This window comes from Marmota monax, unplaced genomic scaffold (assembly GCF_021218885.2).
Source record: "Marmota monax isolate L192 unplaced genomic scaffold, Marmota_monax_Labrador192_F-V1.1 WCK01_AAM20220418_F8-fsc01662, whole genome shotgun sequence".
Taxonomy (NCBI): domain Eukaryota; kingdom Metazoa; phylum Chordata; class Mammalia; order Rodentia; family Sciuridae; genus Marmota; species Marmota monax.
The window spans coordinates 21,263-48,880 of NW_026694791.1; the positions used below are offsets into that span (position 1 = coordinate 21,263).

The 27,618-nt window shown below is 38.7% G+C and overlaps 1 protein-coding gene and 1 long non-coding RNA gene across 2 annotated transcripts; both read left to right on the plus strand.

Moving 5' to 3' along the window:
• Positions 1 to 5,134: 5,134 nt before the first annotated feature.
• On the plus strand, positions 5,135 to 9,517 carry LOC131423459 (uncharacterized). Its single transcript, XR_009225060.1, has 2 exons — positions 5,135 to 5,427; positions 9,375 to 9,517. It is a non-coding gene; the product is annotated as an uncharacterized LOC131423459 (long non-coding RNA).
• Positions 9,518 to 13,594: 4,077 nt separating this feature from the next.
• Positions 13,595 to 27,585, plus strand: LOC124080022 (HEAT repeat-containing protein 6-like). Its single transcript, XM_046425872.2, has 9 exons — positions 13,595 to 13,843; positions 15,985 to 16,092; positions 18,562 to 18,702; positions 19,136 to 19,251; positions 20,014 to 20,128; positions 21,568 to 21,669; positions 22,604 to 22,741; positions 24,649 to 24,947; positions 25,784 to 27,585. Exons 1-9 carry the CDS (start codon positions 13,625 to 13,627, stop codon positions 25,980 to 25,982), a joined length of 1,437 nt encoding a protein of 478 aa, XP_046281828.1. The 5' UTR covers positions 13,595 to 13,624; the 3' UTR covers positions 25,983 to 27,585.
• The last annotated feature ends 33 nt before the right edge of the window (positions 27,586 to 27,618 follow it).

Here is a 27,618-nt window from a genome sequence, read left to right on the forward strand (position 1 = left end):
TATTGTTTTAACTCAGTGGAAGTTTTTTCCTCCCCCCATAAAAATCCAAAACTGGCATACTAATGAGCATGCACTTTCATCCCAGTGGTAATTCAACTTAGGGTCTTCACCAACTCCAACACGTGGTTTTCAAGAGAATTTGCATATGGGCTTCATCAAGCAACAGAAGGAAGATCTTGGAGAGGAGGGAAGTCAAAGGCCTCACACTAGATGTGGGTGTATCACATCTGCTAGAATTGTCACATGCCATAGTGACTGCAAGGGGAAAAAAATGTGGTGCATAGAAGTATCCAAATTAGGCCAGTTTCCTTTCTCCCCACCCCATTTCTTTCCTCCAAAATGATCTCCATTCTTTAGTAGTATTGATGATAAGGCAGAAGAAGTCATTTTCCTCAACTCAGAGAGCTTGTATGAAAATATCATCATTACTCAATGCTAAACAAATTTCTATGCAATCCAGAAAGGTCAGCAATCTATCTGTGATTGATTTCCAAGTGCTTGTGTCTTGACCCAGGTTGCACATACTGGTCCAGCTCAGGGGGAGGAAGAGTATTAATCTTACCTTGTCTCTGCCCAACCACATTATCATCAACGGGGACTTCACCTAGTAACATGATATTGGTGTAAAATAACTTGTCTTCAATCACTCAGGTGTCTGCTAAGTTAGAATCAGGATCTGAGTCCAGGTAAATTGGCTTCTGAGCTCGGGTTCTTAACTGCTACACTATCTAGGTCTGGTAAAAGATAAAGAGGTGTAGGCGGGAAGACATGCCTGTCATTCTCATGGTGTCCAGATCTTATCCTGCAGTCTGTGCCAGCAACTTGAGCCTTGGTCTCATGCTCTAGTTTCAGAGCGTAGGGGGCAGGGGAGTGGAAAGTGGAACAGCCAAGTACTTGCCAGTCATTGCTGGCAACAACGCCCTCACCCCGTGAAAGTTCTCACTGGAAGCAGGAGCCCTTTGGGTAGGGAGAGTCTCCCTAGACAATTACCATGCTCTTTGTCACCTTGTGGAAAGTTTATAGAAGACTGATTGTGACTTTATTGACTCTACCTTGGCTAATGACTATTTTGTCAGAAATTGATGATTACGCGCTGAGCTTCTTGATCTCCATATGGACATCCATTAACCCACATACAATTGTTGAGCTGACAGTAATACTAGCTTAAGCCCTGGGGTCCCTTCATGGCTCAGTTTGAGTATTCAGGAGAACAAAATAACGTACAGGTTCTGATTCCTCTTTATTTATTTTGTAGTATTTCCTTAATGATCTGGTACACTTTTGCACAAGCTATGTGCCCTACACCAGGGAATAGAAAGACACACATTCCCTTTTATAAAAATAATTCACAATAGTATCTGCCAGTTTTTAGAACTCTGTGCCAAAAACATGAAGTGTATTTTAATTTCCATTCAGCCTGCCCAGCAACAAGGTAGGGACTATGATCCAAGCTTACAGATGAGTGAAGTGAGAATCCGAAAAGGAAATTAGTTTTCCTGAGGTCACACAACTAGCAAGTGGTAGAACCCAGTGCACACCAGATCTTCCCTCTCCAGAGCCCTGAATCCTAACCACTCTGCTATTTTGCATCAGTCCTATTTTCATACCCTATGTCCTTTATGCACAGCCAGAAAATAGGACCATGTTCTGCTCTCATAAAACCATAGTTACAGTTTTTGGCGGATGACATCATCTACCTTTGATCTGATTGAGTACTCAAAATCCTCTATAGCAATTAGCTTAACTCAAAGTGGTTTTCCTCTTCTAATGAAATCTTGATCATTATTGGGCACTAATGCTAGATGGAGCAAAATTCCATGACCTCAATATTTGACTCCAGAGAAGAGTCAAAATTATTTTCTAAGAATTTGGACCTAGTCTGACAATAAATAATGTGTACTATTGGTTCTGCCACTTAACTATTATTTTGAGCATGTTACCAAATCTCTCTGTGACTTAGTTTCCTCAACTGTAAAATGTCAATAATGGTAGGGATGCCTGTCTGTACTGAAAAACATTTAGAATATTGTTCTAATTACAGTGGCTCCCTGAATGCTCCCCACCCACAAAATATACATAGAGCTCTCAGCAGCTTTGTATGAACAGTAGGGGAGATGCCTAGCTCAAACTGGGCCAACCAAATTCTCTCCTTCCTCATTCTGGTGATCACTTTCCTCCCACTGCATGGCTTGAGAAACAGAAAGAAGCTCAGCAGAGAGTGAAAGATTAAATAGATGTGAAAGTAAAGCAGAAATATCCCCCTTGCATCTTCATACTAAGTTCTCCTTTTTGGCATTTGGAGTCTTACCTGACAAACCACCTCACTATCTTGTTGGGAGTAAAAAAACACAAGAACATCTGTGAAGAGTTTAACCTAGAATAAAGTGAGCATTAATGGATTGTTACACCTTTGGCTCACATCTGGGATGGGCTTTTATTCAGACATGGGTCTTGTTAGGCTTCTTAGTTGATACAAGAGAAAAAAAAATCTTGAGGTGCTATAGACCAAGAAATGTCTATTTAACCACAGTTAAATGTTTACTTAACTGGAAGCATAAACTAGCTGCAGTATAGTTAAATCCAGGTAGGACAGTCATGCATCAACAACTGGGGAATGGTTTGGGGGTTGCTGATTCTTTCTAGGGTAGGTGGAAAGCTCAGTCATTTGTGCGAATGCAAATGGGATTTCTCTTGGTAGTCTTGGGTGACATTTGGTTTGCACTTCAAATTTATGTGAACAATAGTCTCTGTCTTTTATACCAACATGGTTTCTGGAGAATGTGTGTTTACTCTATCTCCTTCCTCAGAGTAGAAGCTCCATGAAAGCAAGTGCCAAGCTTGTCCTGCTCCCACCACATTCCCAGCATTTAGCACAGGTTGTGGCACACAGTAGGACATAAAGAGTATTTTTGAAAAAATGAATGCAGTTTTTCATTCACTGATATTAATACTTGCCTACAATCACATATCCTGCGAGTGACCTCAGGGCAGGATTCAGATGGAAGCATGTTCAGCTCCAAAGCTGTCCTTCCTGCCAGTTGTGTCTTTCTGAAACTTCCACTCTGACAACTTATGGTATCTATGCAGACCCATCGTCTCTCTTGCTCCCCAAATCCCACCCACTCTACCATTGTTCTGTTGACCCCAGTATTTAACCAAAATCCCCCTTCATTTCTTTCTCTTTTTCTAACATGTGTTCATTTAATAATTACTGAGAATAATATATACCCATCACTGAGTACTAAAGACAAAAGATAAATAAGACCCCATTCAGCCATCAAGATTTTCAAGGAAGAGAAATGTAAAATAATAATAATAATAATAATAATAATAGTAATTAAGTCTAATATTCATGATAAGAACTATGTCAAATGCCAAGAGAAAGTTATTCTCCCAGGTGTTGGAGTTGAGAAAAGTTTCAGACATTACATTTGGGGCTAAAAATTGATAGAATAAAAATGATTTGGACATACAGAGAAGAAAGGAAAAAAGGAAATTCAAGTTCAAAGAACAGCCTGGCTGTGTTAGTAAAGCGTGATGTACTAGGCAAGGTGCAGCAACCAGTCCAGGAACAGTGGGGAGTGTGTGCGAAGCAAGAGAGGAGGCAAGCAGGCAGGCTGGGAGCCATTGCCAAGGCTCTGAAGGTCCCACTTGGCTCTGAGCAACCTACAGGGCCAAATAAGCACATGCTTAGGACATCCAGTTGAAATCAGATGGAGACATCCCCCCCAAAAAATTAGCTTAATTTCAACATACTGTGTCATTTCAAAAGAATATTTCTATTTCAAGTTTTAGTATTTTAAAAAATCTGGATTACAGGGCTGGGGTTGTGGCTCAGCGGTACAGCGCTCGCCCGGCATGCGCGAGGCCCTGGGTTCGATCCTCAACACCACATAAAAATAAATAAATAAACAAAATAAAGGTATTGTGTCTAACCAAAAAATAAATATTAAAAAAAATCTGGATTACATATGGAGATATCATCATAAATTTATCAGTGTTTAGGGTCTCTAAATGTATTTATCAGGCTTTAGTCCTGTTAGAAAAATTAAATATTAATTAACCTCAGTTTTGAGCTAGGCAAAATTGAGTAAAGACAGTTTGCAAACTGCTTTATGCATGGTCTATAACTGTACCTCTTAACTCTCTCAAATACGTGATTTATGAGGTCAATTGTTTACCCAAAGGACCACCAGCTGGCAGCATTTCAGGAACTGTGACAAATGAACTGTAATAGGAAAGGTCTTTTCCTGTAGTCCCAGAATTAGGAACCCAGTAAAACATCAAATACCCTACTTTCTAAACTAAAGTCAACCATCTCCCCCAGGAACCTATAAAGAGGCTGCAAACTGATCCTGCTACCTCTAACCAGCCCAAACATCTTCTTTATCTTACATTAATATATCTTGTGAGACACAATTCATGGCCAAAGTTGTACATGCCCTCCCCACCCCCTAGAATCACTGGGGAAGGAAAAGAGTATTTTAGAAAATCACTCATCTAGATCAGAAGTTTCTGCAAGAAGGAGGAAATGAAATCTCACTCCTTAAGCTGGTTGGTTTCTACACCCCATCCCACCTCCCACTCCAGGACTGCAGGATGAGAGGCACCCTAGGAGAGTAACATGTGTATAGGAAATTTGGGGTCTCAAACATGAAATACCCTACTTTCTAAACAAGGCAAAGTGGAACTCTATCTCAAGAAAATGACATATATTCAGGCAAAGACCATTGTACCTGCCAGGTGCCCAGCAGCAGAAAGCATTAGACGAAGGCAGAGGGAGAATAAGGTAGCCCACTGTGTCACCAGCAGGGATAGGGAAGCATCTCTGATAGCTCCCCATGCTCTCAATTATAGAGGTGAAAGTTGGGAGCAGGGAGGGGAGACGTGCAAGAGCAGATGGCACCCTTGCTACCTGGTACCCAGCTCCTAGATTGGAATTTCTCTGGACATACTCAACACACGTAGTACATACCTGGCCCACAGCAGACATTTAATACTAATATTGAAGATGAAAAATTGAATGAAGGTTAGTAATGAAGGTTAGTGCCCATCTTCCCACCCCACCCACCCCACCCTAGCTTTCCCAGTTTAGGAGTCCTATTTGTTGGGTAGAGGAGGGTGTTCCCTTGGCACAGAAGCTTGTTTAAGTAACATGGTGTTTCCTGGGTCAGGTATGGTGTGGTCTCCCACAACGCCAGTTTCTGGGCAGGGCTTAGGCTTCCACGGTCCATAGGCCCTAGTTGCATGCCAGCTCAGTGGGTGGAAGGGTATAAATCTCAGCTACTCTGAGCCCTGCCACATGTGCACCTAAGACTTCCAACAGCAACATGAAGTTGGGAGGCTTCCTTCTCCTTGTGGCACTCATCTTCCTCAGCCTTGAGTTACAGGAGCTTCAGGCTGCGGTGAGACCATTGCAACTTTTGGGTGAGTCCAGCCAGAAAGTGGCCCTATTCTTCAAATGAAAACTCTAGAACGTAGAATTTCAGGTACCAGTGTGTGCAGGAGGAATGGGGAGAAGGAGGAAAGATTCTCCTTAAACAGACATTGAAAGGACCCCCCCCACACACACACACACACTTTGGTGGCCACCACGCAGCTTCCCTGAGCAGGAGTTCTCTCCTGCCCCTGCTTTCTCTCCCTCTTTCCCCCGGTTCATTCCACCATCTGGACTCTCTGTTCTTCTCCTTCTGTCCCCTCATCAGCCATCCTCCATCTCCCTCTTCACTAGCTTCTTTCTTGAATTATCTGGAGAAAATATTTGCTTTAGCATGCTAAACATGAACCATCACGACTTCTTCTCCCTTTACCACCACCATTTTCAAAGGAGTATTCTTAATTCTCTGTAACTTGGTTCCTAACAGCTTGAAGAGAATAATGGCTTCAGGAGAATAATGGGGGCATGAATCCAGGCTGTGGATTCCTGCCGCCATTATTCTCCTGAAGCTTCTCCCCGTGGTCCCCTTGACAAATCCCCTGACTTCTCAATTGCAAAGTCTTCAACCTCCACAGCATCTACTATTCTTTGCCCTCCTTTAGTCCTCAAGCTTTCTTCTCTCCTTGATTATCTTTCACTGTATCTTATTCTTCTCCCTAAATATTAGAGGATTCAATTTACTCCTCTCTCTTCTTTGCTCTTTTCCCCCCACCCCATCCCATTTTGGTTCATTCTTTGAAACTGTTTCTTCACCTGCTCCTTCAACTCTCGCTGCCCCACTGTTTCTGGCCTGATTACTCCATCTCAACAGCTTCTAACACCTTTCCCTAACTCTAGAGTTTTCCTTTTGCAGTTTGCATGGCTGTTAAATCCTGCTCCATCCTATTCTCCCACACCAGAATGATCCTCCCAAGTGAATAGCCTCTCTTGGCCTATCAAATGAAATCCCAAGTCCACAGGTCCTGGACATCTGCCTGCCTTTTTTTGTTTGTTTGTCCCCTGCTTCCATTTCCTGCTTAGCTTCCAGCTACTCATAATACTTATGCAGACTTCCAATTGCCATTCCTCCTGGATTCCTCTTATTCCAGGGTGGGGAGTGAGACCGATGAGGTGCCTAGGGTTCAAGATTTAAAGCTGCACTAGATCGCAAGGTTGTGCACAAGTTCCTCCTTAAGTTTTGGACGCTATGCACGTCACTGACCTCCCCCTCACTCCAACCCGGTTGCATTTTTCCATTGTGAATTTTTGCTAGTAATTCTTTTCTCACAACACTCCACCTGCCTCCTCCCACTAATTCTGCCTTCAAAATATCCCTGCTCTTCAAGATTCACCTTTTACAATTACTCTAATTGGAAGTAATGACTTACTTCCTCTGAGTCCCCTGAGTCCTCTGGATCTACCTCTCTTGGGACACTTGTGAAATATTGTTGGGTTTTTTTTTTAACATTTAAAAAAATTTTTTTAAATTGTAGACGGGCACACTACCTTTGTTTTATCTATCTATCTATCTATCTATCTATCTATCTATCTATCTATTTTACGTGGTGCTGGGGATCCAACCCAGTGCCTCACATGTGCTAGGCTAGTGCTCTACCACTGAGCCACAACCAGTCCTGCTACTTTATTTTTAGTACTTGGAATGTAAGTCTTATCTCAACTGTTAGATTCTGAGCTGCTTGTCTTACATCTCTATATTTCCTGAATAACTTCCTCTATGCTTGATATATAATAAGAAATCAACAGTAAGTACTTATGAGTGACTAAACTGCCATCAGTGGGGACAAGGGATCTTTGATGTCCTCACAACAAATCAACAACAGCTACTGGGAACATGGAGGGATCACACTAATTCCTATAAAGTACATCATAGACATCCCCCAGGGCCCTTGTTACACCCCTCAGATACTGCTAGTCAATCATGGCACTCTTTTCTCTCTGAACATGGATATGGCATCTGAGCCTGGTCAGCACAGTACCAAAGAGCCACCTCCATTGATTGGAGTTCACAATGGAGAATGAGCTTTATTTTTTCCAGCTAGATCTAAGGGCCCCATTTTACAGAGGAGGAAACAAAGGCCAAGAGAAGTCCAGAGATAGAATCAGGTAGAGCAATTCCTGAAAACAGCTAAGTAGCCAATCTAGGCACAGCATACATTCATCTACAGCACTGCATGATACTTTGCTAGAAGCCCCTGTGAGATCTTAACCAGATCTTTAGTCCTACTTCATTGGTTCCAAAAACCAATCTTGAGACTCTGGGAACTTGGGGACTCTCCACTCAGTTCAAGAGTGACTCCTTGAAATTTAGAGATGTACTCTTCATGTCAGGTCAATTTCACCATGTGGGCCAGCAGAAGGCCGAGGGACCAGGCAGGTCAGGGGTGAATCCCACTTCTGTATCTATTAGCAGGCAAGTCACATCTGTGAACCCCAGCTGCAAAAACCTATAAAATGGGGATAGTTAGACTCATCGCACAAGGTGACTGCAGGGGACCCTTGAAGATAGTCAGTAAATGTGAGTCTCCCCTTCCTTGCAGTGTGGGGAAGTAAGGACATTCAGGGGGCCTCTTTGCTCTTACCCTCCACAAACACAAACACTTTCTCCCCATCTCTAAGGTAGGCTTTCCTTTTGAGGTTATTTAACTGAGATATACAATACGTTAATGAGTATTAGTCTGCCAGTAATCATTTATAAATTATAATACTAAATTGAAAGAAAGAAGTGGAACTTCTTCCTTAATCCTGGACTGTCATCCCCAGTGCTTAAGCCTCAGGCACAGTGGTTTTCAGCTGGTCTGTTCTAACTTAGGGGCCTGTGCTGAGCTCTGCAGAGGTGACTGGGACTGTGGACCAGGGGAGCACTGTGTCAGCACCGGGTGTGGACATAATTGTGCTTCTGACTAAACACAGGTAAAAACATCCTGCTTCCCCAAACTTGCCCTACCCAGGCAGGTTGTACACATGGCTCCCTTTTAGACTTTCCAAAATTGGATGCGACAGAAGCCTGTCTTCTAGTAGCCTTTCCCTCTTCACCCCCCAATAAAAGATGTATCCCATCACAAGATAGTGATTTCCAAACTTTTAAAATAATTTCCTTACCCGGTATATCCTGGGGAAAAAAAAATCAGGCTATTTTTTTTAGGAAAAAAAAAGAAGATAAAAATAACCCATAATCCCACAACCCCCCAAAATGTCTGCTTAACATGATGATGCATATTTTAAACATAAATATATAATATGTATTTTAAAATGAGAATCTTGTACCTATTTCAATTTCTCAATTATTTGACTTAAAAATCACTAGTGAAAAATTTTAGTATTAAAAGTGAGTCTTCCATTCCATCATCTCTACTGGCATTAAGCCCATCATATATGCTCATGTACTTGGTAACCTCTAAGATAGCTCTTATTTTTATAATATTAATATGACTATAATGAATAGTAAATTAAACATGCCTGTATTAATTCTCTTGGGGTAAATTCTAAGAAGCATAATTATTGACCAAGTATAATTATTGACCATTTGATAGATATTGTCTTGTTGACCTATAAGCATCCCTCTCCTATAAAAGATATTTCAGGAATACATGTGGTAGTTTCTTTATTTTCAGTAGCTATTAATTGAAGAAAGCATAGTAAAAAGCCACCATGATTCAGTTTTGATGATAAATTAAGTTGTACTAAACACAATAGAATCAGTATACATTTTTAAAACAAACCATTTGTATTCAAAACATATTACTTGCCCAATCCACCTGCAATCCTTGGAATGCTCAGGACCTTGCTCGCCACTTGCAGCTGCTATGGATTTTCAGAATTGTATTCTGTGGATCCAGGTCCCCAAAACAGTAGGTCTCACATATAAATTTTTTGTCCATTTCTCAAAGAGTTATCTTAAGGGCCATCTTCTCTAATAACTGCTCATCTCTTCCTGTAGTTTCTGCCTGCAATGATGGGACTGTCTGGAGATTCTTGACTGGAAAGAGAAATGAAAATCAGGACCTGTGGATGGAGACTACAAGTAGTATGGAGGAAGGGAAGAGGAGGTGTTTGTTTCAATAAATAATCACTTTAAAAGCATCCACACTACTTGAGTTATTTGGTGAGAGGTGGCAGTGAAGATAAGGAAGGTGAGGAGGAAGATACATGACATTTGTTGAATATTTTCAATGCAACAAGGAATATGTTAAATTCTTCGCAAGCATTATCTAAGTTATTCTTTTTGTGGGGAGGGGGGAAATGCCAGGGATTGAACTAAGGGGCACTCAACCACTGAGCCACATCCCCAGCCCTATTTTATATTTTATTTAGAGACAGGATCTCACTGAGTTGCTTAGCACATTACCATTGCTAAGGCTGGTTTTGAACTTGAGATCCTCCTGCCTCAGCCTCCTTACAAGCATATGCTACTATGCCCAACTTCTAAGTTATTCTTACAACAATCTTTTGACTATACTTATCATGACCATTTCATAAGTAAGAAAAGAGTTTGGGTAAATTTAGTAATTTGCATAAAATTAATTACATAATTTCATAAGATAGGTGTTGGGGCCTACACTTTTATCCTGTGTCAAACTCTGAGGGATAGGCATTATAACACAGTAATTAGAACCATCTACTCTGAATTTCAAACCAAGGCACACATGCAGCTGTGTGGCCTTCAGCAAATATCCTGACATTTTTGTGCTTCAGTTTCCTCATTTGTACAATAGTATAGACATCATAGACCTACAAAGAGTTTAGTTCTTGTACAGTGCTTGGCATAGTGCCTGACATAGTGGTCCCAACAGTTGGTTCCCCATATCCAAACAGGTTCTGAATCCATAGATTCAACCAGCTGCAGGATGAAAATATGTGGAACAAAAAAAAATTGTGCCTGCCACCAAATGTGCAGACCTTTTTTTTTCTCATTATTCTTTAAACAATATAGTATAACAACTATTTACATGACATTTACATTGCAATAGATATTATGAGTAATCCAGAAATGACTTAACTACATGGTAAGATGTCTGCAGGTGATATGCAAATACTATGCCATTTTATATAAGGGACTTGAGCCTTCTCAGATTTTGATATCCTCAGGGGAGTCCTAGAACCAATGAATCATGAACTCCAAGAGATAACTATATTCAATAAATGTTTACTACTATTACTATTATTGTTTTTACCAAATAGATGGGCTGTTGACCCTTAATTTTACAAGAATCTAGAACAAGACACAAGGCCAATTCTCCTTCCCAGTCTCTAGTTTCTAGTTTTAATCTGGATATTGAAAGTCAGCCCCTCATTTCTGTTTTTCCCCCCATTACAAAAAATATGGGAGGTAAAAATGTCTAATAATTTCTTGTTTATGTTCTTCATAATCACAGACCTAAGACTTAGCTGGCCTAGGTTAAAGTCTGATTTTGACCAATGCTGTTAATGTGGAACTTGACAAACTATTTAAGCTTTCTAGCATTATTTCATTCACTATAAAGAGAGAAAATAATAATATCTCATCATTTGAATGCAAAATTTATAAAAATTCATACTTTACAAAGCATTTTCATAAAAAGTGCCATCACCCAATAGATGAAAACTAGAGGGCCCTGGATAAACAATTAAAACAGTGAATTTACTCATTTTATCAACAAGTATAGGTGTATGCCTACTGCATCCATGTGCTTGCTAGCACTGAATATACAATGGTCAATGACACAGACAAGATTTGTGCCTTCATGAAACTCACATTCTAGAAGAGGAAACAGATAACATGTAAATAAACAAACAAACAAAAACAATAACTACAGATTATCATAAATAAAAAATATACAAGGATGTGAACTAGAGTGGGGGTATGCAAGCTTGATTTACGTTGCAAATGTGAAAGAAATGCAATTCCAGAATAAGGTTCCAGATCAGCCAATGAAGAAGTTAAAAGGGAAATGGCTATAAACTTGTTTAACACTCCTTACAGCTCCGCAATCACTCTAAGACTATTTAAATGTTGAGAGTACCAAGGATCAAAGATGTGTGAGGAAATTTTCTTGGGAGAGACTGTTAGTTTTCATAGTCTCAGAGTTGGAGGTGGGTGTTGGGGTGCTACTGTCTAACCTCAAGTCAATGAAATGGGCTTTCAAAAGTTTCCCTGAGAGCTTGATAAATTTTTCCTTCAGTTGCTGATCACCATGAAATAGGAATATTTATTTCTATCCACAAGGATATAATCTATCATGACTCAACAGATTGACATTGGTATACTTTACAATATCTGGGTCATTCAATATTAAATAACACTATATATGGGTAATCTATGTTGTAGCCTACTACAAACCCCTCTAAACCCAGATTATTCCCAGTCTCTTCACACCAACTCCAGTATGGTAAGGACCAGGCCTTACATCCTTCTATCCTAGGGTGTTGAACATCTCTTAAGCACTACTTCAAATACTTTTGGTCTTAAACGCTTAGAACCATACTTACAGCAATGGTTTACCTCAGTAAACTATTTAGTAGTGGTTGTCAAATATAACTTGTCAGAACCTTGCCTCAAACATATACTCTATATCCCAAACCATCTCAGTTTTGCCTCAGGGCTGCTTTAACTACGCAACAGGAGACTCCTCTAGGAAACATTGCACATCGATGCATGTTAACTACAGAGCTAATGCCTAGCCAGGTGATAATTGACAATAGAGGTCAAAAGCTGGCAGATATATGCTTCTGTCCTCCATTCCTCAGGAGGGAGTTCTGAGAGCATTCCATAAGATTTCTCAGAAATTCCAGAGGATTGGGCTGGGGCTGTAGCTCAGTGGTAGAGCACTTGCCTCGAAGGTGTGAGACCCTGGGTTCAATTCTCAGCACCACATATAAATAAATAAGATATTGTGTCCATCTACAACTAAAAACAAAAAACTCCAAGGATTGAGTGATAAGAAACTTCTTGCAATGCCCAACTCAATAGCATATATTTGTATTGATTCTCCTTCCTTCCCTGTTTATTCCTGAATAGATGACTCACATACCAATCTTGTCTGAGGCTCTATTTTGAGGGAGTCCCAACTAAAACATCTAGAGACTAGTTTCAGCTTTTGATCGTCTCTGAGAAAATGCTTGAACAGTATCACAAATACACATGCATACATGCACATATATAACACTTATGTACACTTATTCCAAGAATGAACAATAATATACAAGCATAATGGAATCTAAATCCAAACAAAAAAATAAACATTTTTCCCCAAAGAAGCTCAAATTCTTCAAAGAACTAGCTCTGCTAAAAAGCACATTCACAATTTTCAATGATGACCAGTGTTTTATTCTGAGGATAAAATATGTATATTCAGATGACTTCAAGATTTTTCCAGGAGCCAGAGGTGAAGATTTGTAGAACTCAAAAGTCCTAAAGATGCTTTTCTCAGTCTACCCAAATGTGAATGTCCAGTCTTCACCTCCTGGGTGACTGAAAACTGATCATTGTTTAAATGGCTATTTTACTTCCCATTCTCGCCTTCAAGCTTTCAGAAAATCTTGGGGTCTCCAATGCCAACTAGGTCACCCCCAGGCAGGTTATATTTTCTATAGTTCAATTTAAACTTCAAAATTACTTTCCTAGTGGTGAGAGGTGGCTCTAAGAACACTCACTGTCAGAAGAGAAGCAAAGGGAACAAAGAAACAGTCAGCTGTCACCAAAGTACTGGAAAGCTGCCCTATATTTTATTGGCCAGATTTTAATCACATAGATGGAATCAATTGCAAGGAATACTGGGTAATGTAATCTTTAGTCAGGGTGCATTTGTGCTTGGGGAAAAATCAGGGGTTCTAACACGCTGTAAGAGGAGTAGAAGGACTTCTGAGAACCAGCAGTTTCCGCCACTGCCATTTACTGCAACCCTTCTCCAACTGCAGCCCTAATCTGAAACTCTAGTACTCAACAGGACTGTCAGCCCTGCCCAAAAACAAACTTTCTGAGAGGACAAATAGAGACTCCACTTTTCAGCCTGCGCTCAGAAGAGGTGGGCGGGCGAAATATTTTTAAGCTGATTTCAGAGAGCACCTGCAGGGTACCCGGCTGAAGGGTACAGCAGTCATGGAAACCTCTTCGTTGGCCTGCCTTTCTGGTCCATATTAGGCATTCCGGAACTAGATTGCAGAACCCGGGAATGCCCCGGAAGTATTTTCCAGGGGCCTTACATAGGGAAGATGGCGGCGGTGCAAGTTGCCGGCTCGCCGTCGTGCGGGCAGCTACGAGAGGCTCCGCGGGAGCCGCCCCCTGAGCAGGACAATGGGTTCCGCCGGTTGTCGGCCAGGCTCCGCGCCCTGCGCCCGGATGACAGCAGCTCCGCCCGCACCGAGATCCACCTGCTCTTTGACCAGCTCATTTCCGAGAACTACAGCGAGGGCGGCGGCGTGGCCGCAGAGGTAGGCGCCTCGCCTGTGGGAGACCGGGAGCCGCGCTGTTGCCACGGCCCCACCCTCAGGGAACCCAGCTGGTAACTCCAGCCTGCCTCTCCTGGCTGTTCTCACCCAGCGCCCCGATGACTTAAATCCAGGCTGGCTTGCTCCCTCCGATCCTGGCATATTCTCTGCTGTCCTCCGTCTGAAAGATTCTGCAGTGGTTGGCAAACTCTCGTCTTTCAAAGCCCAGTTTGATGATTTCTGCTCTAACACCTCGCATCTGGCACCACCTTTCCATTCTCACGCTCCACTTTCATTCTATGCATCCCAAACGCTTTTGTCAATTAAATTCATAACTACTGTTTATTTAATGTGTACTTTACCATGAACCATTCCAGGAATCTTAAAGTGTGCATAATTATTAGGTCGGTTTTTTTTTTTTTTTTTTTTTGCCGATGGAAACATTGAAGTTCACAAAGATCCATTATCACGTTGTTGGCAAACAACAGCTAGAAGTGGAGCCTCAGTCTGTAACAAAGTCCCTGTATTTTCCGTTCTTCCTCTACCCCCTCTGCCTCCTCTTTAGAAGTTCTTTTCGCTATCCGAGAAATCTTTTTTATACACACCAAGTCTTGGATATCACTTAATAATTTTCTAAACACTTGAGCCACAGCCTTCTCATGCTCACAGGCAACTCAAGCTTGACAGTTTTTAAAAATGAATGTTACCTCTACACACTTTCATCCCCAATCCATCCCATCCTCCAGGACATGCAAAACACAAACCCTTGTTCTTTTCCCTTTCCTTTGACTTGGAGCCTGTCCAATCCAGATTCTTCAGAATCTCTTTCAAACATGTTTCTCAGTCCATACCATTCTCTTTGTTCCCATTGCTAGTGCCTTTGGCAAGATGACTCTAGCTTGGACTATTGCACTGGTCTTCTTCTAAACTGAATGCCTTCCTCTGGTCCAACCCTTTTGCTGTGCTGCCAGAGTGATTTTTTCCTTTGGTTTAAAAAAAAAAAAAAACTGCCTATAAAAATGAAAACCTGATCTGGGAATATCTATACATATGGTAAATGGTTGAAGCAAAATTGCCCAACAATGTATGCAAGTCAATATGGGGTTCAAGAAAGGAGAAGAATTTTAAAATATGCATATGTTTATATATGCAGAAAAAATCCAGAAGTGTTCACAGCAAGATAATAGTGTGAGTGGGATTAAGAAGAAGTCAGGAAGACTTTTGATTTATTTGTATGCTTTGATATTTTTGCAAAAATATGTGCTTTTCCAGTTTTCTCTCCTATCACTCCTCCTTCTGTGTCTTGTCTGCATTTCAAAGGTACTATTCTTGCTGCTGGTGTTTTGCGTCTCCCAAGTCTTTACACAGTTCCATTTTTTTTTTCTTGAAGTGTGTTTTTGATAGCTGATCTGTTTGCAAAAATTCTATTCATCCTTCAATTCATTCCAGATTCTATATAACTGTACACAATACTGAATAATCACTATTTTCCCACAATGTTTGTACTTAATTCTTTCAGCACTTAATTTAATTATTTGTGTATTTTCTGTCTCCCTCACTAGACTCTGAGCTCTTTGAGGTTCAGAAAAATGTTTGCTTCACTTTTGGAGCCCAAGGACCTAGCCTACTACCTGGCACATAGTAGGTGCTCAGAGCCTTTATATTCAGTAAACACCAATAAAGAATGATATGATTTGCAAATAGTTTCTTCTTTTTTTAATAATTCCCCAATTTTACGTAAAATTTATGTGTCGTTTCCAATTTTCCTAATGACATTGAAAATCTAGTTGGCTTCATTTTTTGATATATTTAACTTCATTATGTGCTTTTATATGCTGGAAGCCTTTCTTTGGTTATTTAATTCTATTGTCTATACATGGTAGAGACTCTGGAGTCTTTAGTTTGACAAAAATGATATTTATACTTTTTTCTTTTTTAGCACACCCTATTTTTGTGCTGTTATTTCATCTTTTTCTGCCTCACATTTCATTCAGATGTCATCTTTTCCCATTCTTCAGTATGAACATTCAGTTTAATTCTCCCATTTTCCTGTGTTTGGTGCGGGGATGGGGGTGGCTTTCACTTGATTAATGGGAATGTTACCTTTGTGTGGTTTTTTTGTTTGATTGTTTTTTTCTTGGTAGGATGTCAGTGCTCTTCTTGTCCAAGCTTGCCGACTGGTGCCTCTTAATCAGAATCATCTTGTCAGCAAAGTGTCTCAGCTGATCCACCATTTACTAAACAGATTACAGGTAATCATGTATGTAACTTTAGGATTCAGATCATGAACTTTGAGAATAAGCAAATGCTTTTGAAATACTATATCCATAGTAGGTATGATAAACTAATCTTTTGAGACACTAGGAAAAGCAAATGCCTCAGTATGATATTAAAACAAGCGAGGCATGGTGGTGCACATCTGTTATCCCTGCAACTTGGGAGGCTAAGGCAGGAGGATCACCAGTTTGAGGCCAGCTCCAGCTACTTAGGGAGATCCTCAGCAACTTAATGATACCCTATCTTAAAATAAAAAGTAAAAATACTGGGGACTGGGAATATAGCTTAGTTAGTAGAGTGAGTGCTTGCCTCACATGCACAAGGCCCTGGGTTCAATTCCCAGCACCACCTAAAAAAAAAAAAAAAGTAAAAGTAAAAACATCGGGGATGTAGCTTAGTGGAAAGCACCCCTGGTTTCAATACCCAGTACCAAAAAAATGAAAATGATACTAAAACAAACATAACTCTGACCAGAAGAACATTATTCTGCACAATTCTAGAAGTTTGTCTATTAGAAGCATATTAGAAGTATTCCTGTTGATTCAGTAACCACTGTGTCAACCAGGCCTCCTGACCTTAGACTTTTTTTTTTTTTTCGTGGTATGTACGGTTGACCAAGATACATCTCAGGATTGAAATGATCCCAGAATTCTTTCCTACCAATATTTTTTCTCTTTCCTCAAACTATCATTTTTTTAATTTATTTTTTATGTACATAAAACCTAAGAAGTAGCTTGGGGAAGAGGGTACACCAGGATAAAAAGACACCAGTTATTTATATCAAGATCTAAACTGCAGCTCCCTACCTATTTCTAGAACCTTTTCCAACTTGCTAGATAAACCCACTTTGATTTTTAGGATTAAGACTGTTACACATGAGTACATGAATGTAATTGAGAGTGAAAAGCGTTATCAATTAGCATATGTCTACTAGGATGCTTTGGGTTCAAAAAACAGAAAAGTCAATCCTAAGTACCAAAACAATAAAAAAGAAGAAACAATTAATGCCACACTTCAAGTCCCAAAGGAAGCAGCTCTAGAGTCCCTTATTAATAAGAGATTTACTAGCATTTTTCCATTCTGCAGTCCTTAGTGTGTGTTATACTCAGCCTCTCTGATAGTCATAAGATGGCTGCCTCCATTCTAGGCATCCTATGCAAAATAACTAAATAACATTCCACAGAAACCAGATTATCCCTGTTAATTTTGTGTCTCTTTTATTTACAAATGAGGAAATTTGTCCCATAAATTCTCCAGTAGACTCTCCTGATATCTCATTGGAGACTTAAGTCATATAAACATCTCTCTAAACCAGTCTCTGAAAAAGGGAATGGAATTACCATGAGTGCTTAAAACAATGATTTCAACCTTGACTGCACATTAGCATCACCTAGAGGGCGTAAGCTTCCTAAATGATTACACTATGCAGCCACAGTGGACTTACTTCAGGGTTTCTGACCCTCGACACTATTGATTTTTTTTTTTTAAACTATTGATGTTTTGAATTAAATAATTCTCTATTATGGAAGCTGTCCTGTGCATTGTAGGATATGTTTAGCAGCAATCATCACGTCTACTCATTTGATGTCAATAGCACCTTTTTAATTGTAACAATCAAATATGTCTACAAACATTGTGCCAGATGTTCCCTGGTGGTCAAGATTGCCTCTGGTTGAGAACTACTAAACTAATTAGGATTTGCTAGAGGTTTTATGTGAGAGAAATGGGCATTTGAGTAGAATCAGAACTCTGCCATGAGGGAAGGAGAACATGGATGCCGATAGGTAGCCAACAGTTTCTACTACATGAGATAGGCTGTTTTCAAGTTTAGAATGTTTCAAACTGATGGGAGGTGGCTTCCAAATATTGACTAGTCTCAGGGGTGTACTTGTGACACCTATAGTCCATAACCAGCTTTCTGGCATTTGATGACTATTTGTCCTGTCATGTCCATAAATTGATAGTTGGATTAGCCTGATCTTTGCCAAGAAGATTATAAAATAAGGGGGGACAGAGATGTGCCATTTCTCATTGTATTCCCTACACCATGCTAGCAACACAGTAGGTAGTTAGCAGGCATATTTATTCACCATATATTGAGTGATTATTATATATAAGGTAGTTTAATTGAATTAAGACAATTCAGTGTTTTAAGTCCTGTCGGTTAATATTTACAGCTATCAGTGTATAGTTAGTTCAAGGGAAAGTTACAAGGTTTTACTTTGAGTGGAGGGACTAAAGGGAGAAGTGAACGAGACCCTGGGACATGTCAAAGGCCTCTAACCTGATCAAACTTTCAAAGATTTAGAGGTGATCCTTTCGACCCCAAAAAGGTGGATATATACTCCTTGCACAACTTGATTCAGGTGAGCATAGATAATCTCTAAAAAGACAAAAACATTTTTAAGAAGTTAGATCATCTGTATTTTTTCCTCTCTCGGTAGGTGATTGTTGATGAACAGAACTTGGATTTCCTGATGGGATATACTATTTCAGCTATTCATCAGTGTAGTTCCTGGACACACATGGAAATCCTTCAAGCCCTGGCAGCTCTGGTTTACTGTAATGGCTCAAAATGTCAAAAGGTAATTTTAACTGTGTCCTGATTTTTTTTTTTTTTTTTTTGAAAGATGAGGAGCAGAGGCTTTGGAGTCAACAGACCTATCTTTAGGTTTTTATCCTGCCATTAATTGGACATGTAGCTTTGATTTACAATCTTAGCCTTGTAAATACTTGGCACTCTTAACTGTTAACTATCATTATTATCATTACCCATCATCTGCACAGCCGTGTCTAAAAAGCTTTAGCAACTACCTAGTAATGATCCTTCTGCCATTTTTTGGCATATTTACTACACCCATCTGAAAGATTTACCTAACAGCTAGTCTTTTTTTTTTTTTTAATAGCTAGTCTTTTGACATTTAACTGCCCTTTAGTTAAAAAAATAAAATCTGTCTAAATTGTAATATTTTCCTGGAAGCTTTTCCTAAACCAACATTGACTGTTATTTTATTGTAGTACCTTCCAGACTTGCTAGGCAAGACCGGCCTCTTAACAACATTGAGTGACTTGGCTCAGTCTGACCCTGAAGTCAGGAGAGCTGCAGTGCATTGCATGGCAAACTTATGTCTCAGGTATGTGGATACAGGCAGTTTTCCCAGTAGTTAGAAGATAGTATCTCTCGGGCCCTTTTATAGATTGTTTCATCTGTCTGAAACAAGAGCAACTTAGAAAAAATATCTCAATTTGCATTTCCCAGGTTATTTAATAAGGTCATTATATGATGTGATTTTAATCAAATAAAGTTCATAATGAAGAAAAAATATATATGCTAAAAGTGATAGTCAATGTTTTGTTTTCTATTGGTATGAATTCTAGTCATATTGTCTTTTAGAAGGGTATAGTCGTACCAGTTTAAGCTCTGGTGAGATTTATCTGTCAAGGTTGGTTTCTTCTCTCTTAAGAAGATGTAATTAGTCTACAATATGCAGTAGAAAATGAACAGCACAAACTTGAATTTGTATCTAGGTAGCACAGTGGTGTATGGTGGCTAAAAATACAGGTTCAATCATGTGATTCTAACTCTACAGAACCTCTTTACATTATTTTTCTCTTAGAAATGAAAAGCAGAACTCAAAATTTCTCTTTGTCCATACTTCTTCCACTACAAATTTCTGTAATTTTTCCCTATGGAAACCATTCATCCTTCTTTATATTTACTGGAGACTGTGCCTGTGCTACAGCAGTAACTAACCGCCAAAGTGCACAGTTTTTCTAAGTATAGTCACATTCAGGGGTGTATTACAACTCTATTAGTTTTTATTACTGCTATTATTCTTTTGAAGGCACCATTTCAAAGGACACAGCCTGAGTTGTTTTCTCTATATGTGTTTTAGTGTGCCAGGACAGCCATACCTGGAGGAGCCCTACCAAAATATTTGCTTCCAAGCTTTCTTGACCACTTTACAGTCTCCAAAATCATCAGATATGGATGACATAACATTTTGCATGGTAGGTAGGACTATTGCTGATCTTACAAATTGATGTAGATATGTCTAGAAGCAAGAGTTGAACTGAGGCTGTTACCAACAAGTTTAATTTTGGCTGCTATGTTAGTTTTGTCTATATATATGTATATATATATCTACATAGAACGTTTGTAAGCCAAAAAGACTGAACCATATCTTTGGGTTTAAATTACAAGAAACCTTTTTTATTTGTTTTGTTTGGCATTTTAGGTTTTAAAAGAAAGCTCTTCTCATTCTTTTTCCTCCTGAGTATAAAAACAGTCTAGTTTCAGACTAATACCTGATGTTTAAGATGAAAGGGAAGAAAGTAGACTTCAATAATATCTGTACTATTTTATTTCTTCTTAAAAGAATTATATGCAAATATGGTAGTTTCTTAACATGTTTTAAATTCAGGTTGACATATTCATACATTACAGATCCAGGATAGTAAAAGTTTCTTATAGTCCCCTACTCAGATATAATCACTGGAGATGATCTGTGCTTTTAGATTTTTTTTCTCTATGTGAATGAGTATGTTTATCTTTTTAAAATAGAATCATGTTTAATATGCTGTTTTGAAACTTTCTGTATTTTTTTTTTAATCTTAATATCTGTGGTACGTTTTTTCAGTACCTCTTAATGTACTTCATGCTTTCTTATTTCTGTAGCTAGGAGATCTTGGGCAAATTACTTAACTGGTTAGAGCCTACATGTTCCTTGCTGAAATGGTACTAATGTAACTACATTGTAGGGTTCATGTAAAATATAAATAAAAATAGAGCTTTTAAAGTGCTTGACACAGTACCTGCAACTGTTGTTGCTGAGTTTCACATTTAGGAGGTTAGCTTCTTAGGTAATCATTCTCATGATCATCAAATTGGATAAAAATTGCTTTTTAAAAGTTTTTCCACTATTTCAAACAGGGCTACAGTTCACATCCTCCCCTATAGGGAGTAAGGATGGAGTCCTAGAAGTGAGATTACTGAATCAAGAAATCAATCTTGATCCAGAATTTGCCTTTAGAGATTACATTTTTATCATTTACCATCTGCTTCTACATTTACACCTTTGACTTTAAGAGCTACTGAGGTTGCCATATTGGAGAACTTCCCTGCTTTTGATCTCTACTATTACTTTTTCATTTCTTATCACAGTCTTCCCACTAAATCTCTTCCTTTTTATTTTCCTTGTCCACTATTTATATATGCTGGTTTATAAGTCTGTAGTATAAGACTTCTCAAGAGTACTCTTCTAGAAAATAACTCAAAGTGATTTATCAGGTCATTTTTCTGGATCTTAACCTCTGCTTTGTGTGTTTCAAATGGTTTTTTCATCATCTAGAGAATTTTCCTCTTCCATCTTAAGTGATGCTGAAGAGTAGATCCCTGGACAACCAAAATTTATTCTGCCTTCTAACTAAGTCTCTCTTTGTCCCCCTAGTTGTTACAAAATGCATTAAAAGGCATTCAGTCACTTCTAAATGGTGGAAAAATGAAACTAACACAGACTGATGAACTTGGAGCTCTTCTAGCTGTACTAAAGGTAAGGCACTTCTTCATTATGATTCGTGTTTTTCCCATTTAAACCCCAGATGTGAGTACCGTTTCATATCATCATTCAAAGGCTAACTTTGAAGGTATCAAAAGTTCTCATATATTCTAAGAGAGCAGAATACAATGTTCATATATATAAGCATAGTTAATATTAAGAATAGATAATAGCCTCTTTTAAATAAATATACCAAAATTTAAAAATTATCTTTGAATCTTAGGAAGGAACAAGTTGTGAGATTAAATCTGAAGATAATTTAATCACAGCTTATCTTGAACCAGCTTTTACCTTATTGTACTTGAGAAAAGAGCCAGGGCTTCTGCTGGCATCCTCTGTCATGTAGAAGGCAGGTTAATTAAGACATGTGTCAGCACACTGCTGTCACTAGCTTCCAAACCTGCCAAGCAGGAGGACATGAACTCACCACTCTGGGGATCCAGCTATCTCAGCCGAGACAAAAAAAAAAAGGAGCTTTTGTGCTCACCTGAAGTCATTGCTATCTGTGACAATATAGCTTTATTAAAACTAAAATTTTAACTTTTCCCATGTGCCATTTCTTTTACCCTCAAATAGAGACAGACAGCTAGATTTAGAGACAGATGACTAAATAAAAATGATAAATTAGTTTAAAAATTAGTGGATAGATAAAATAACTGGATAAGATGATGGGATTAAATAATTAAATAAAGTTATGCTAAAAATCAAACCTAATCTGATGTGGCCAAACCAGATCCAGCTTTAGGATAGATGAGATTAAGCTCTTCTTTAAGCCTTAAACTTTCAAGGTGTCAAAGTTCTGTCCCATTTTTATTACTTAATAGTCTTTAAATCTTAATCTGTTTGTGTCCTGATCCAGAGCATGCTGCATAATTCTGCTGTAAGATTTATATTTATGTGTGTGTTTTCCTTATTCATCACTTTTTAGAAAGCCATGTTTCATGGACTTCCTGGACTAAACATAGAGATGCCCACGGTGTTATACCCCACTCCACTTCCTCAGTATGATGGGCGACCACCTGTCAAACCACAACAGTCAGAATCCACTGCTTCTCGACCAACGGTGGTACATTTATGTCTATTTGAATTTAAGTTGCAGATTGTTTTGAATAGTTTGCTTTGTGTATTTTCTATGATTTGCATTGCCACTGCCTCAAAAGCCCACCTTGAACTTGATTTCAATTTAAGGTACTTAGCAAAGTAAATTTAAATTTATCAGACTATTGAAAGTACAATTTAAAGCACCTTATGCTCTAAGCGGTCCAGACAGTGTAACACCTTACAAAAATAAGCATTCACTTTATATACAAAATCAAGCATTCTCATCCCCAGACTTCTCAAAACCAAGGATCAACAAATTTTTTTCTGTTAAGGACTTGACTGGTAAATATTTTAGCTCTTTGTTGCAACTACCCACTTCATGGTCATAGTGCAAAAGCAGCCAGAGATGCCCTGTGTAAATGGAAGGGCATGGCTGTTCCAGTAAAACTATATTCACAGAAACAGACAATGGGCCATAAATTGGTAGCCCTTCTGTAGACCATTAGAAGACCACCTACCGGTCCGCACAATGTCTCTACACTTCTGACATTTACCACATTTCTCAGCCTTCCCTGATAGCTGCTGTCTCCTTCATGTTTCTGTTGGAGAACCTATAGCATACAGATATGTGGCCAAGATTTTACATCCAAAATGTAATACCTGATTAAAAAAAAAAAAAAAAGCTTAAGATTAAGAATTCTTTCATTCATTCACCTATTCAGCATTGACCAAACACCAGACATTGTGCTAATATACCATTGTGAAATATACCAACACTGGCTATTCTTAGGAGTTTGGAGGGGGAAGCAAAGATGCATATATAAACTTCATAGTAATATTAGGATTTCTTTCATCAAAATATTCGCAGAGTATTCAAAACACATGCAGGATACCCCGTCCAAATAGAGGAGGAAGAATCTTTTAAAAGCTGTAGTGACTAAACTAAGATTCAGGAGTGAATAACAGTACAGAGAGAGGAAAGAATGTTCTGAGGGAACAAAGGTACATAAGGGAATGAGTGTGCATAGCTCATATGTTAACTGTAGGGTAGAGATTCGGGTTCATGAAGGGAAAGGGGAGGGCAAATAAATGTGCAGCAAAGGCAAATCCTAAGGGTCTTGTATAGTATGCTAAGAATTTGGGTTTTTATCTTGTAGGTGAGGAAAAAATCTTAAATAGCAGAATGATGTGATTGAATTTGCATCTTAAGAGAACCACCATGGTAGTAAATAAAAGAGTATGGGTCTGGGCCACAGCCAGTAGTCTGAGGTAGAAATGATAAGAACCTTCCCTCTTACAGATAAGGACTTTGAAAGATAAGGACTTTTGAGAATTTGAAAGAAGGCACAAGTTTCAAAGATATTTAGATGTCAGAAAGAAGAAAGTAGGGAAAAAGAAACTGGCTTTTATTTAGCATCTTCTTCTGTGTAGCCCCAGGGCCCTAGTACCAGCAGTGTATGTAATGGATTACCATCTTGCATATCTTAATTGGGAGAGCTGAGAAAATAGGCACTAGCATCATTTCCATAGGCTTTAATCTCTATTGAGAAGGCTGAACACTTTCACTATGCTGTTCAAGGTAGGTGCCTCATACTTACAGATCAGGAAGGTCAAGCTCAGAGAAGCTAAGTGCTTTGCCCAGAGTTACAGAGGTAGAATTTGAACCCAAACCACATGTTTTGCTGTGACCCATGGACTTCATGCCTTATTTCTTAAGTCCAGGATGGTGTGTGTGAGTACTCAGCATTGTGTCTGATGCATAGATACTAAGTAAGTGTTACTTTTTTCTTTTCTTCTCTTAGTTCTTGTTTCTTTAAACTATGTGTTGGGAACATATTTAGTCATTTTCAAATGAGGAAGTACCAGTGATTTTGTTAAAAGTCATTTATAAATAATTATCATATGTATGTCTTCATTTGCTCCTAAAATCAGAATAAAAAGAAAAAATACAAAATTAAGCCAAAGAAAACCCCACAAGGAGAGGAAGAGGAAGAAGAATCTAGTAGTGAGATGGAAGCAGTCCCAGGCCCTGGCACAAGCAGAGTGAACATGCATGACAGGAACACTCGATGCTCCTCCTCCCTGGGCGTCCAAGGTTTGCCAGTAGATGGAAGTGGAACTCTGGGAAAAGAGCGGGTCTCCTCACCCTTCACCACTTGCAGCTGGAAAAGAGTCAGCAGTAGTGAGTCAGACTATTCTGATGCTGAAGGAGGCTTACAGGGTAAAATGAGGTAGTAGTATTTTGTTATATTTTTATACTTTAATATCCTAAGTTGCATGTCAGTTTATAGCTTTGCTTAAAAACCTGACTGCTACCTGGATTGAAACTTGAGAATTCTCATTTATGTGGAGCTTTGCATTACTCTGAACTTGCTTTGCTCACTTGATCTGTCCTTGTATGTTCCTTTCCCTGTTATAGTCTTTTCTCTCTTTCTTTTTGTTGCTGTTGTTCTTGGTGGGGTTTGTTGTTATTGTTGTTGTTTTGGCCATTTTGTATTTTTAACAACTACTCTTCTTCAAAATAAGCTCAAAAATCATATTCTCTGGGAAAACTTGTTCAATCCCTCCCATTCTGGTTTAAGAGCCCCTTCTGTGTGACCCTTTGGCTTAACCTCTGCCCTAGTGTATTTCAAATGTGTTATTATTTCTTGAGCTTTCCATCAATCACCTCCACTTAGCATGGGCAGGGGCTTCATTTGTCCTCCAACCCAGCATAATGTCTGATTCCTACATGGGGTCATTCATGGGATATTTGTTGAATGGGTGGATAGATATTCTGCAGTGTTTCATGTCTAATACTAGTTTCCTAACATCAAAATGTTGCCCTCTTATATTCTATCGAGTTGTGGTTTTTGTCAGCCTTAATACCTTATTAGATAAGCAAATTGTCTTAACATGTATTGATCATATCTTTAAAAAATTTTTAATATCATGGCAACATCTTTAGGGGTTATTTTAGGTTTAATTTCTCAATGTATGATTTTAATTGTCTAGAATAAATAGCATTTCATGTTGCATTTTTAAAAAGCTGTTTAAAAACTTTTCTTCCTTATTTTGGATATGAAAGGTCATACCAAGCCAAAGTTCGCCAAGGAGCATTAGCTTGTTTTCTTTCTACTATAAAATCAATAGAAAAAAAAGTTCTGTATGGCTACTGGTCGGCCTTTGTTCCTGATACGCCTGAGCTTGGAAGCCCACAATCTGTGTCCTTAATGACACTTGCATTAAAAGATCCTTCTCCCAAGGTAAGAGCATTTAAATTCTAAGCTTTATAACAGGAAGGGAAAATTTACACATTTTGTTTTTTATCTCAGCACCATCCAATCTTAATTGAATACTGCTCTGAGTAATCCTGACCCAGTTCCTGACTTGAGAACTCCTGGACAGATAAGAGGGGATAGGAAATGGGCTCTGTGAATAGCACATTGAGGGGAATTGTATAGAGGCCACTTCTTGCCCTCAGGCTTTCTGAAACCTGAGCACACAGAGTTGTAACTTGGGTATCTCCTTTGAGCTCCACTGAAGTTGCTGTGTCTCCCCTTTATGAAAATGTTTATTATCATGGAATTTATAATAGCAAAATATGAGAAATGGCTTAAACAACTCAACAAAATTATTATGGTACATATGGTTATAAAGGATGTGTAATGCTCAGAAAAATGCTCATAGTGTTTTGTGAAAGCACAAGACATAGAATTGTGTATGTAGTAGGATCCCACTGATTTTCTTCGTATTTAAAAAAAAAAAAAATCATGTATAATAAATACTTGCTTCTTTTTTTAATTTTTTTTTCCTTCTTGTGGCAGTAGGGATCAAACCCAGGGCTTCACATATGCTAGGCAAGCACTGTACAACTGAGTAATTTTTTGTTGTTGTTGTTATATCTTTATTTATTTATTTTTATGTGGTGCTGAGGATCAAACCCAGTGCCTCATATGTGTGAGGCAGGCACTCTATCATTGAGCTACAGCCCCAGCCCCATGTGAGTGTTTTTTTAAAATTTACTTTGAGATAGGGTCTCACTAAATTTCCCAGCCTGGCCTTGCATTTGGGATTCTCCTGCCTCAGCCTCCCAATTAGCTGCAATTGCAGGCTTGTACCACCATGCCTAGCTATAAATATTTGCATATTTTAATAAGAAAAAAATTATTTTTTAAAAAAGAAAAAGATGGTTTTGTTAGCCTGGATGGCTATAGCAAGATATTTCATGATATCTTGATATTTCAAATATCTGCCTCTGCTTAAATAGGTAAGTTCCTCTCTAGAAGTTAGTCTCAATCAAATAAGGAAAGTAGCCTGCTATTTAGAGTCCCCTTACAATAAAGTATATTAAAAAGTTATGCCAAATGACATCTGGACATTCTCAGAACTAAACTACCCATTGAAAGTGAATAATTTTAATTAGGGTTTCTCCTTAAAATGGGTAGTAATCCACAATAGATTGGAACATCTTATAATCATGTGCTTGAATAGCTAATTACTGGGTAAAAAAAACTTCTAGATGATCCTTTGGAAGCTTATGTTAGCATTAATTATACACAATAAAATTCTGTGGTACATTTCAAATACTGTAAGTAACTAGATTAGCAGAAATTTTGCAGCTCACCTGAATCAATAATAAATGGGAGAAAAATGAAAAATGAATGGTAGCAAAGATACCAGTAATGAAGCCATTCTCGTAATTAAAGGGAAAACTACTACAAGGAATTTTAAATGCATAGTTGAATGCTTTTCACTAGGGGGAACTGCCAGTGTGGCCAAGAAGATGTTGCTGTGGGGCAAGTAGAAGCCATGTTAACCACTAACACTCCAACTGCCTAGCTAAGGGAATGAGAAACATTCAATCTTAGGGGATGAATACAGAAAGGCTATGAGGTCATATCTGATGAAACTGAGTTAATT